Consider the following 13,615-nt stretch of genomic DNA (forward strand, 5'->3'; position numbering starts at 1 on the left):
GAGATCCATAATTGGAGCGAGGAACGAGAGGCGGTCAAAATAAACATATTTCCGCTTTGTGTGGGCCCCTGAACCACTTCTTACCCGCTGCTGGCGCTCACGGCGATACTGGTCACGGATGCTGCGCCAGCGTCTCATCACATCTTCGACTGCAATGTGACATAAAAGAATGAAAACTTACAATTTGCCTAAAACAAGTTTTTGAACTAGTATCAAAGTCATGTGGCCTACTAGGGTGTGAGTTCTACCCAGGGTGGCATATAGCATTGCTGCAACCAGGCCAGATGCACAGGGTCACAGTAGCTCATGTGGCAATTAGCAATTCTTTAAACTGTTTTTGCTAGGCATTATGAGGAGCTTGGGGACAGGGTAACATTCTCTCAGGGTCAAACAGTGTGTCCAAAAATAATTTACAAGACACAAGAGCCCAATATCAGAAGCACAGGATGTGGGGGCGCCTACTTATAACATTTTTTTGGTATGGCAGGTAATTTGACATACATAATTTATGTGCACGTACTTATGTGCTGCTGCTCCTCACGTGGCCGATCACCAAAATCAGGGAACATTTTGCGACATATGCGCCTCCATGCAGACTCCTTTCTTGCCCGGTCGGCATAATGTGCATCCCGTTGGTCCCATAATTCCGGGCGATCATGCACAAGAACAATTAGCAGCTCAACATTGAGATTCTGGTAGGGTGACATGATGCTGTACTCCGTGGAGGCGTACTTCCTGTATGTCTGGAGCGCTTTTTGAGATAATTTGCATGTCTAAGCTTCCTGATGATGGATTGGCCCATTTTCTGTAACCAGGAAAAGTCTTGCGTATTTCTCGCAAGTCACACGGGTAGTTCGTGTGTAATGCGATGTTTTTGCGCACCCATAGACTTGCATTGGCGTACTACGGTCGTAATACGCTGACAATCGCAGCATGCTGCAATTGGCACGGACCGTAGAAAATACGAGAGAAAAATACGGCTGATGGGAGCTACCCCATAGAGAATCACTGGTCCGTGTGCAATGCGTTGTTTTATCACCTCTCACTCGTCCGTATTCCTCTAGTGTGACGCCGGCCTAACAGGTCACAAAAAAATCTCAGAATCACTGGAATCCTTTGAAGCATTCCAGAGTTATTACCTCATAAAGTGACACTAGTCAAATTTAAAAATGTACCTTGGTCAATAAGGTCATAATTGGCTTGGTTAAAGCACAGGATGTCAGGGATGAATATTGCTAATTGTTTCTTGTATTATATAAATGATCTGCAAAGAATGAAGGATTCTATAGCTAACTTGGAATGAGCACTATCAGTTGAGTCTCACTTCTAAAGTACACCACTATTTTTTCCACTTTTGCTGCTATTTTTTGGTGAAAATAGTATCAATTCTAATGGAAGTGGTCGTCGGAGCTTTTTACACTGACCCATTGGAGGCGGCGTTTGGGGTCCTGTTATATATTGGTCTCTGACCTACTATTCCTTTTCTTGGGGCAGAGAGGGGCGTGGGATGGCACCATCAGCTTCACCTGCCTATGGCACCAAAATACCTTGTCCTGGCTCTATACACAGAAGATGGTATAATGCTAATGTGTACACACTCTTATGCCCCTCTGCTGTGTGACCCTGTTAGCAACAAGCGGCAGCTATACACAGAAGGATGACAACACATACTGACAAAGTGTGCACATGCTCACCCCCTGTATGTAAGCGTGCGCGTTTCCATGCAGCATGCCGCTGCTACACGCTAGAGAGGAAAATGAAAACTCTGTCCCTGCACACACTGACACTGAACGCAGGCGGTCAGCTGCTCCCATGTTAGTATATACAAGGCTGGGTAGTTGGATCAGGCAGGGTTACAAAACAAGCGCAGCCAATCGCCACGGGGGAAGAGGTGAAGCAGCATGCCGAACCGCCTCATTTACATATGTGGTAAAACAGTTTTTCGATTAGATAAATTTATTAAAATCTACAATACATGTATGATTTTTATTGGAGCTAAGTCGCTTATATGAAGGTCAAATTAATTTACTTTCAGTTTTGGGGGTAACAGGCTCCCTTTAAGAACTAAAGAGAGTACACAGGCTCTAATGTAGTGCTCGGATTCTCAGTGACTGACCTGCACAGTACCAGGAAATGATCCAGTGCCCGTGGTATGACTAAGCTACCGAGTCTATGTTACCACCAGGGATGCATGCATAACAAATATGGATTAATACAGTCATGGCCAAAAGTATTGACACCCCTGCAATTCTGTCAGATAATACTCAGTTTCTTCCTGAAAATGATTGCAAACACAAATTCTTTGGTATTATTATCTTCATTTAATTTGTCTTAAATGAAAAAACACAAAAAGAATTGTCCTAAAGCCAAATTGGATATAATTCCACACCAAACATAAAAAAGAGGGTGGACAAAAGTATTGGCACTGTGCGAAAAATCATGTGATACTTCTCTAATTTGTGTAATTAACAGCACCTGTAACTTACCTGTGGCACCTAACAGGTGCTGGCAATAACTAAATCACACTTGCTGCCAGTTGACATGGATTAAAGTTGACTCAACCTCTGTCCTGTGTCCTTGTGTGTACCACATTGAGCATGGAGAAAAGAAAGAAGACCAAAGAACTGTCTGAGGACTTGAGAAACCAAATTGTGAGGAAGCATTAGCAATCTCAAGGCTACAAGTCCATCTCCAAAGACCTGAATGTTCCTGTGTCTACCGTGCGCAGTGTCATAAAGAAGTTTAAAGCCCATGGCACTGTAGCTAACCTCCCTAGTTGTGGACGAAAAAGAAAAATTGACAAGAGATTTCAATGCAAGATTGTGCGGATGTTGGATAAAGAACCTCCACTAACATCCAAACAAGTTCAAGCTGCCCTGCAGTCTGAGGGTACAACAGTGTCAACCCGTACTATCCATCGGCGTCTGAATGAAAAGGGACTGTATGGTAGGAGACCCAGGAAGACTCCACTTCTTACCCCGAGACATAAAAAAGCCAGGCTGGAGTTTGCCAAAACTTACCTTAAAAAGCCTAAAACGTTTTGGAAGAATGTTCTTTGGTCAGATGAGACAAAAGTAGAGCTTTTAGGGCAAAAGCATCAACATAGAGTTTACAGGAGAAAAAAGAGGCATTCAAAGAAAAATACACGGTCCCTACAGTCAAACATGGCGGAGGTTCCCTGATGTTTTGGGGTTGCTTTGCTGCCTCTGGCACTGGACTGCTTGACCGTGTGCATGGCATTATGAAGTCAGAAGACTGCCAACAAATTTTGCAGCATAATTTAGGGCCCAGTGTGAGAAAGCTGGGTCTACCTTAGAGGTCATGGGTCTTCCAGCAGGACAATAACCCAAAACACACTTCAAAAAGCACTAGAAAATGGTTTGAGAGAAATCACTGGAGACTTCTAAGGTGGCCAGCAATGAGTCCAGACCTGAATCCCATAGAACACCTGTGGAGAGATCTAAAAATAGCAGTTTGGAGAAGGCACCCTTCAAATATCAGGGACCTGGAGTAGTTTGCCAAAGAAGAATGGTCTAAAATTCCAGCAGAGCATTGTAAGAAACTCATTGATGGTTACCGGAAGCGGTTGGTCGCAGTTATTTTGGCTAAAGGTTGCGCAACCAAGTATTAGGCTGAGGGTGCCAATACTTTTGTCCGGCCCATTTTTGGAGTTTTGTGTGAAATGATCAATGTTTTGCTTTTTGCTTCATTCTCTTGTGTTTTTTCATTTAAGACAAATTAAATGAAGATAATAATACCAAAGAATTTGTGTTTGCAATCATTTTCAGGAAGAAACTGAATATTATCTGACAGAATTGCAGGGGTGTCAATACTTTTGGCCATGACTGTATCTAGACAGAACGTTTAGCATTTTTTCGACTGAATACTGACAAACAAAAAAGGACATTATGTTTTCTTTGAAATGTGTTTAATGACATAAGCTAGGTGAAAAGTCTGAAATTATGGTGGACATGCTGTTGTAGGACTGATAAAATAAATATAAATCGGGAATCATTAACGTTGGAGGACATTTAGTTTCACAATAATAATATGCAGAATGCTTTTTACTGAGAATTACTTGTTTTCTGGAGTTTCCCCCAATTTGTATCTGCTTGCTATATAGACATAAGGTGAAGATTATTGAAGTCCTCAGAGTAACCACATATGTACGCTACAAATTTCATTTATCACACACAATCTAGATGCATGCTTTTCTGAAGGCGCAGGTGAGCATGGCCTCATTATTAATCAATGTTTGGAGTGATCAGCAATTATCGTGCTCCAATTCCGTAGTAGTAAGGTTCATCGGGACGATAGCCGTATGCAGTTGTAGGTCGCCCAGGAATAGCTGCAGACTGGCCAAAATTATCAACACCACTCCTAAAAGGAAAAAAAAATCAGGTTACAAAATGACTCAACCAGCTCACACAGAGGAAATATAGGTTATTTGCAGCAACTTAAAAATGAGATTGCTTCATATATATATATATATATATATATATATATATATATATATATAACAGGCACGCTACTTACAGTTGGGGGAATAAGTATTTGATCCCTTGCTGATTTTGTAAGTTTGCCCACTGACAAAGACATGAACAGTCTATAATTTTAAGGGTAGGTTAATTTTAACATTGAGAGATAGAATATCAAAAATAAAATCCAGAAAATCACATTGTATAAATTATATAAATTTGTTTGCATTCTGCAGTAAGAAATAAGTATTTGATCCCTCTGGCAAACAAGACTTAATACTTGGTGGCAAAGTCCTTGTTGGCAAGCACAGCAGTCAGGCGTTTTTTGTAGTTGATGATGAGGATTGCGCACATGTCAAGAGGAATTTTGGTCCACTCCTCTTTGCAGATCATCTTTAAATCACTAAGATTTTGAGGCTGTCGCTTGGCAACTTGGAGCTTCAACTCCCTCCATAAGTTTTCTTTGGGATTAATGTCTGGAGGCTGGCTAGGCCACTCAATGACCTTAATGTGCTTCTTTTGGAGCTACTCCTTGGTTTTGCCTTGACTGTATATTTTGGGTCATTGTCTTGCTGGAATTCCCAGCCACGAAACACTTTTAATGTCCCGGCGGAGGGAAGGAGGTTGTCAATCAGGATTTTATGATACATGGCCCCATCCATTCTCCCACTGATGCGGTGAAGAAGTCCTGTGCCCTTAGCAGAGAAACACCCCCAAAATATAATGTTTCCACCTCCATGCTTGACAGTAGGGACAGTGCTCTTTGGGTCATTTGCAGCATTTCTCTTCCTCCAAACAAGGCGAGTTCAGTTAATGTGAAAAACTTCATTTTTTGTCTCATTTGGCCACTGCACCTTCTCCCATTCACTCACAGAATCATCCAGGTGTTAATTGGCAAACTTGAGACGGGCCTGTACATGTGCCTTCTTGAGCAGAAGGCCCTTGCGGGCACTTCAGGATTTTAAACCTTTAAGTCGAAATGTGTTATCAATGGTTTTCTTGGTGACTGTGGTCCCAGCTGCCTTGAGATCATTAACAAGTTCCCCCCGTGTAATTTTAGGATGATCTCTCACCTTCCTCATGATCAAGGATACTCCACAAGGTGAGATTTTGCATGGTGCCCCAGATGGATGTCGATTGACAGTCATTTTGTACTTTTTCCATTTTCTTACTATTGCACCAACAGTTGTCTCTTTCTCACCCAGCTTCTTAAATAAGGTTTGCAGGTCTTTGATCTTGTCCGTGACATCCTTATAAAGCTATCTGGTCTTGCCTACGATGTAGAGGTTAGAATCTGACTGATTAATTGAGTCTGTGGACAGGAGTCTCTTATAAAGGTGTCTATGTAAGGCTGGTTTCACACTTGCGTAGGGCAGAGCTGCGGAGGGCTGCATAGTTCCTGTTAAGCCCCGCCCACTGCCGCACCTCTTCCATTCAGCTCCGCCTACGTCGGCATGCGTCCTGCGTACCTATCTTTAACATTGGGTACGCAGGCCATGTGAATGTATGCGGATACCTCCACATGCATCATTTTGACGCTGCACCGATCACAACATGTTGCATTTTGTTGTGGTCAGCGCGTCAAAACGACGCATGCGGAGGCATCCGCACACATTCACATGGCCTGCGTACTCAATGTTAAAGATAGATACGCAGGACGCATGACGACGTAGGCGGAGCTGAATGGAAGAGGTGCAGCAGTGGGCGGGGCTTAACAGAGGAACTATGCAACCCTCCGCAGCGATGCCCTATGCAAGTGTGAAACCAGCCTAAGACAGCTGTCTTTAATGCAGGTAATGAGTTGATTAGGAGCATCTAACTGGTCTGTAGGAGCCAGGACTCTTAGAATATGTGCACACGATGCATTTTTCCTGCGGATCCGCAGCGGACTTTACCGCGCAGAAACGCTGCAGATCCGCAAAGTGATTTACAGCAGCATGTAAATCAATGGAAAAAAAAAACGCTGTGCACACGCTGCGGTTTTTCCCGCACGGTTTTTGTGCGGTACAAAAAAAGCAGCATGTCACTTCTTTTGTGCGATTTTCCACCTGCTCCATTCTCCAAATCTGCAGGGGGAAAACCGCAGTGGAAAACCGCACAAAAACAGCACAAAAACAGGAAGAAATCCGCAGGAAAAATGCAGGTCATTTGACCTGCGGATTTCTTCAAATCTGCGCGGAAAAATCAGCAGGAGGAAAATCTACGTGTGCACTTAGCCTTCATGGTTGGTAGGGGATCAGAAACTTATTTCTCACTGCAAAATGCAAGTAAATTTATATAATTTATACAATATAATTTTCTGGATTTTATTTTTGAAAGTATCTCTCAATGTTAAAATTAACCTAGCCTTAAAATTGTAGACTGTTCATGGCTTTGTCAGTGGGCAAACTTACAAAATCAGCAAGGGATCAAATACTTATTTCCCCTACTGTATTTCTGCAAATTCCACAGCAACATCAACATCAAATCAGTGTCAGAACCCTGAGCATTAACATTTTATTTCTGACACAGAAATATACAGTATGGCCACTTTCATGTAGAGGACAGTATGGACTGCGAGGCTTGCATGAAAAGTCTCAGGCTGCATGCACACAGTTTGGTTTTTGTTGGTGCAGAAAAAGCTGCTACAAATACTGAGTGTTGGCAGGAAAATGCAGAGTAAAATACAGTTGTGCTCAAATGTTTACATACCCCGGCAGAATTTTTGCTTTCTTGGCCTTTTTTTCAGAGAATATGAATGATAACACCAAAACTTTTTCTCTACTCATGGTTAGTGGTTGTGTGAAACAATTTATTGTCAAACTACTGTGTTTTCTCTTTTTAAATCAAATCATAATGACAACTCAAAACATCCAAATGACCCTGATCAAAAGTTTACATACCCCTTTTCTTACACACGGTATTGCCCCCTTTAACATCAATGACAGCTTGTAGTCTTTTGTGGTAGTTGTGGATGAGTACTTCAGCTTCGAAGATGGTAAAGCTGCGAACTCTTCTTGCCAAAAAGCCTCCAGTTCCTGTAAATTCCAGGGCTGTCTAGCATGCACTGCGCGCTTGAGATCTGCCCAGAGTGGCTCAATGATATTGAGGTCAGGACACTGAGACGGCCACTCCAGAACCTTTACTTCGTTCTGCTGTAGCCAATGACAGGTCAACTTGGCCTTATGATTAGGATCATTGTCATGTTGGAACGTTTAAGTACGTTCTATGCGCAGCTTCATGGCTGATGATTGCAAATTTGCCTCCAGTATTTGCTGATAATGTGCTGCATTCATCTTTCCTTCAACTTTAACCAAGTTTCCTATGCCTTTGTAGCTCACACATCTCCAAAATATCAGTGATCCACCTCCGTGCTTTACAGTAGGAATGGTGTTCCTTTCATAGGCCTTGTTGACCTCATTGTGGCCAAAAAGTTCTATTTTGGTCTCATCACTCCAAATTACCTTGTTCTATAAGTTTTGAGGCTTGTCTCTGTGCTGTTTTGCGTATTGTAGGCAAGATACTTTGTGGCATTTGAGCAGTAATGGCGACTCGACCATGCAGCCCATTTTTCTTCAAGTGCCTCCTTATTGTGCATCTTGAAACAGCCACATCACTAGTTTACAGAGAGTCCAGTATTTCAGCTAATGGTATTTGTGGGTTTTTTCTTTGCATCCCAAACAATTTTCCTGGCAGTTGTGGATGAAATTTTTGTTGGTCTACCAGACCGTGGTTTTGTTTTTTAAAGAGCCTCTGATTTTCCATTTGTTATTAACAGTTTGAATGCTGCTGACTGGAATTATCAATTCCTTGGATATCTTTTTATATCCCTTTCCTGTTTTATATAGTTCAACTACCTTTTCCCGTAGATCCATTGACAATTCTTTTGCTTTTCCTGTGACTCACAATCCAGAAACATCAGTGGTGGGATGAAAGATGCAAGAGTCTGTCTGGATCCCAGAAATTCACTCAGCTTTTATGCACACACACTGATTATAAGCAAATAGGTCACAGGTGAAGATGATACCTATAGTAGCCATTCAAACCCATTTGTGTCAACTTCTGTGCATGTTTTCAGGCCTAAATCACCAGGGTATGTCAACTTTTGATCAGGGTAATTTGGATGTTTTGGGTTGTCACTATGATTTAAAAAGAGAAAACACATTAGTTTGACAATACATGGCTTCACCCAACCACTAACCATGAGTGTTGAAAAAGTTTTGGTGTTATCATTCATATTCTCTGAAAAAAAGCAAAAATTCTGCCAGGGTATGTAAACTTTTGAGCACAACTGTAAGTGTGATTTTGATGTGATCTTGACATGTTTATAATGGCTTTTTCTTCCCACATTCATTTGAATGAGTGAAAAACACAGTAAAAACACAGACACAATTCACATGCTGCTGATTTGAAAAAACTGCAAACAATAAGCTGTGTGTGCATGACGTTTCAGAAATCTCATTCACTTTGCTGCAACTGTAAAGTAAACCTATACAAAGACATATGTCCACTGCAATTCATTTTCTTTTATTGAACAAAGTAATACAATATTAATACATGCATAAATCTAAAAATTTGTAGGGAGCCCCAAACTACATATTGCAAGGGTAATTCCAGACAAGGGTCAAACAACCCACTATAATAGTAAGTCAAAGTTTGTGTTTGTATAGATGAACATGGAAAATTTGCAGAAATATAACCAGTAAGGTGTAATCAAGGTGCTTTTGGGTCAAGTGTATATGAATGCTATACGAATATGGACACCAGTGATTACCAAAAAATTATATAAATCAAAACAAAATACACCATCATGGTAAAATATGATGAGACACACCAAATAGGGAGAGTCCCCCCTCCAACGTACTTTTTGGACACAGTTTTTTCAAGGAGTGATCATTCCTGTATGTGGCTCTCTACATGTTTTACAGCGGGTGATTGCCGCCACAGTATTCGTTATTTCTACAGCAGGCCTGCACAACATGTGGCTGGTGGAAGGATGCTGTGCGGCACGGCAGAACTGTCCGGGTTGCGACGGCTCCTTCTTCCCATATTCAAATGAATTTGTGTCTCTCAGATACAAATATATTTGAATATTGCGACGCTGGGACTGGGGCAGAGAAAGCGCTTGTCAGCCCCTGCCCCCACATGCAGGGGACTGATGAGGTCAGCATGCTGGTGATGTCATCACACTGCTGCAGAAACCACACAGACAGAGATGTCAGAAAATGGAAAGCACTCCATGGAGGAGTCAAAAATATGTTATTTTAGATGAGGGGCAGGTGGAGGGAAGGGTTGTTACTATGAGGGAACATAATGTGGCAATTTGAGACATTATGAGGCAATTTGTGGGCCCTTTAACACATACCACAATTCATGATGCACAGATACGACAGAAAAATATAGGTATAGCACAATGCCAAAGATTTCACCTTACATTTATGAGTGATATCAATTATAAATTCTACAATAGGTCAGAAACCGGACAGTATAGTCCTCCATACAGTATTATGGGCACCACATAGAAGAATATTTAGAATTGAGAGTCATCAGTGGTTGATACCTTTTAATGGCTAACTGAAAAGATGGTAACAGATTGCAAGCTTTCGAGACTACTCGGGTCTATTCAGGTCTTTGCCTGATGAAGAGACCTGAGTAGTCTTGAAAGCTTGCAATTTGTAACTTTTTAATGGCTAACTGAAAAGATGGTAACAAATTGCAAGCTTTCAAGACTACTCAGGTCTCTTCATCAGGCAAAGACCTGAATAGACCCGAGTAGTCTCGAAAGCTTGCAATTTGTTACCATCTTTTCAGTTAGCCATTAAAAGGAATCAAGCACTGAGGACTCTCAATTCTAAATATTTTTCTATCTACTGGTTAACACGGAACAAAGATATATATCTTTCCGGGCACCACATAGTGCGCCATACAGAATAATTAGCCACATATATTGCTCCATACAGTATTATGGGCACCACATAGTGCTCCATACAGAATCATGAGCCACATATATTGCTCCATACAGTATTATGGGCATGACAGTGTTCCATACAGTATAATGAGCCCATATATTGCTCCATATGATATTATGGGTACCACATAGTGCTCTATACAGTATAATGAGACCATATATTGCTCCATACAGTACAATGAACAACATATATTGCTCCATACAGTATAATAAGCCCTTTAAACAACATCCCCAAACATGTACGGGGATATAGAGGCATTGACACACTATTAATTAAAATAATTTTATTCAAACATGTTAAAATAATGACACCTAAACAAGGAATCCTCATAGGTAAAAAAACAGAGGTATAGAAAAACCAGGAAAGCTATAATGTCATTAGATATATAGTTACACACATAGCAAAAAATAAATATATATGAACATATATTATGCAACTAACAAAACAATGAAAAGTGCACCGTGCAATTGTGCCACATAATAATAAGTAAAAAAAAAACAAAAAAAAAAACATTGTAAAGCTTTTTTGCAATCAGAATAAGCAATATAAAGTGCACCGTGCAACTGCGCTATATGAGGGCCAGTTTATGAAATTCAGTGTATAATACATAATTCCTTGTAATTTCCTGACCAAAATGTATCATACTGCATAAAACAAAAAATGACATGATAAAAATAAAGTGCTTTGTGCACTATAAGCCCATATAATGCTCCATACAGTATGAACTACATATATTGCTCCATACAGTATAATGAGCCACATATAATGCTCCATATAGTATGAGCCACATATATTGCTACATACAGTATTATGAGCACCACATATTGCTCCATACAGAATAATGGGCCCCAGATATTGCTCCATATAATATATAATAGGCCCCTGATATTGCTCCATACTGTATAATGGGCCCCATATAATTATCTATAAAGAATAATGAACCCCATATATTGCTCGATGCATAATGGGTCCCATATAATGTTCCATACAGTGTATGATGGGCTCCATACAGTAATCCAGTATATGATGGGCCCCATATATTGCTCCATATATAATGGGCCCCATATAATGCTCTATACAGTATAGGATGGGCCCCATAGAGTATAATGAGCCCCATATATTGTTCCATACAGTATATGATGGGCCCCATACAGAACGGGCCCCATATAATTCTCCATATATAATGGGTCCCATATAATGTTCCATACAGTGCATGATGGGCTCCATAGAATAATCCAGTATATGATGGGCCCCATATATTGCTCCATATAATGGGCCCCATATAATGCTCTATACAGAATAGGATGGGCCCCATAGAGTATAATGAGCCCCATATATTGATCCATACAGTATATGATGGGCCCCATATAATTCTCCACATATTATGGGCCCCATATAATGCTCCATGATGAGCCTCATATAATGGACCCCATATATGATGCTCCAGTGTATAATGTACCCATATAATGGGTTTCATATATTATTCTCTGGTGTATAATGGGCCCCATATATGATGTTTCAGTGTATGATTGGCCCTGAATGACAGTCAGAAGACACGGAAGATGCCACAGCGGTGGAATGGGGAGATGTAATTATTGCAGTATCGTGGGAACCCACTTGCAGGCGCTGGCACTGGGCCGCCATAGTGCGCTGGTGTCCCCGACTGCGAGTGGGCCCCCTGCCTGCTCAGGGCCCTGGCACTTGCCCAGGTGCAAATGCCAGCCCTGTCAATGATTAAAATAAAAATATGGTAAATTGATACATTGCAAACATGCAATAAATATGCAATTCAGTCTTTATACACAAGATGGCACTAGGATATTAACTAAAAAGAAGGAAGACTCCTAGTTAGAGATGAGCGAATTTGTTCGGATTCCATTCCGAATACAATTGTAATCGAATATTGTTTTTGCAATATTCATCGAACACACTGGAACATCATTAGAGTCGATAGCAGTAGAAGTTACCGAATATTTTCAGAACCAATCATAAGACATACAACTCTGGCAAAAATTAAGAGACCAGTGCAAAATTTTCAGTTTGTCTGATTTTTCTCTTTGTAGGTATATTTTTGAGTAAAATGTAAATTGCTCTTTTATTCTATAAACTACCGACAACATGTCTTCGAATTTCCAAGCCCTAAATTTTGTATTTATTTTCAGAAAATGAGAAATGGTCAATATAACAAAAAATTCAGTGTTTGCAGACCTCAAATAATGCTAAGAAAATAAGTTCATAATCATTTAGAAACAACAATACTAATGTTTTATATCAGGAAGAGTTCAGACATCAATATTTTGAAGAATAACTGATTTTTAATCACAGCTTTCATGCATCTTGGCATGCTTTCCACCAGTCTCTTACATTGCTTTTGGGTGACGTTATGCCACTCCTGGTACAAAAATTTAAGCAGTTCTTTGTTTGATGGCTTGTGACTATCCATCTTCCTCTTGATTACATTCCAGAGGTTTTAAATGGGGTTCAGGTCTGGAGATAGGGCTGGCCATGACAGGGATTTGATGTGGTGGTCCTTCATCCACACATTGATTGACCTAGCTGTGCGGCATGGCACATTGTCCTGCTGGAAAAACCAGTTCTCAGAGTTGGGGAACATTGCCTGAGCAGAAGGAATCAACTGTTTTTCCAGGATAACCTTGTAAGTGGCTTGATTCATACATCCTTTACAAAGATTAGCCTGCCCAATTCCAGCCTTGCTGAAGCATTCCCAGATCATCACCGATCATCCACCAAATTTCTCAGTGGGTGCAAGACACTGTAGCTTGTACGCCTCTCCAGATCTCCATCTAACCATTAAACAACCAGGTGTTGGGCAAAGCTGAAAATTAGACTCATCAGAGATTACCTTACTCCAGTCCTTTATGGTCCAGTCCTTATGGTCTTTGGTAACCTTTAGCCTGGCTCTCCTTTGCTTCTCATTGATGAAAGGCTTTTTCAAGCTTTACATGACTTGAGCCCTGACTCTAGGAGCCTGTTACGAACTGTTCTTGCTGTGCACTTCATCCCAGCTGCCATTTGCCATTCCTCTTGTAGGTCGCTTGATGTCATCCTGCGGTTGCTGAGTGACATTTGAATAAGATGACTGTTATCCCGGTCAGTTGAGAGTCGTTTTCGCCCTTTGCCTGTCTTGTAGCTTTGTTGTCCCCAATGTATCCCTCTGCTAGTAAAGCC

At 40.9% G+C, this 13,615-nt stretch overlaps 1 protein-coding gene across 3 annotated transcripts in view; it reads right to left on the minus strand.

Annotated features, from left to right (window-relative positions):
* Positions 1 to 3,906: 3,906 nt before the first annotated feature.
* KIFAP3 (kinesin associated protein 3) overlaps positions 3,907 to 13,615 on the minus strand; it is a 687,730-nt gene continuing 678,021 nt past the window's right edge. For all 3 annotated transcript variants that reach the window (XM_073558012.1, XM_073558011.1, XM_073558010.1), the window contains one exon: positions 3,907 to 4,380. In XM_073558012.1, the coding sequence (XP_073414113.1) occupies positions 4,265 to 4,380 (116 nt within the window). In that variant the 3' untranslated portion in view covers positions 3,907 to 4,264. The remainder of the gene's footprint in view (positions 4,381 to 13,615) is intronic.

The sequence above is a fragment of the Dendrobates tinctorius genome, unplaced genomic scaffold (genome assembly GCF_039654945.1).
Source record: "Dendrobates tinctorius isolate UK_male_01 unplaced genomic scaffold, ASM3965494v1 ptg000012l, whole genome shotgun sequence".
Classification (NCBI taxonomy): Eukaryota; Metazoa; Chordata; class Amphibia; order Anura; family Dendrobatidae; genus Dendrobates; species Dendrobates tinctorius.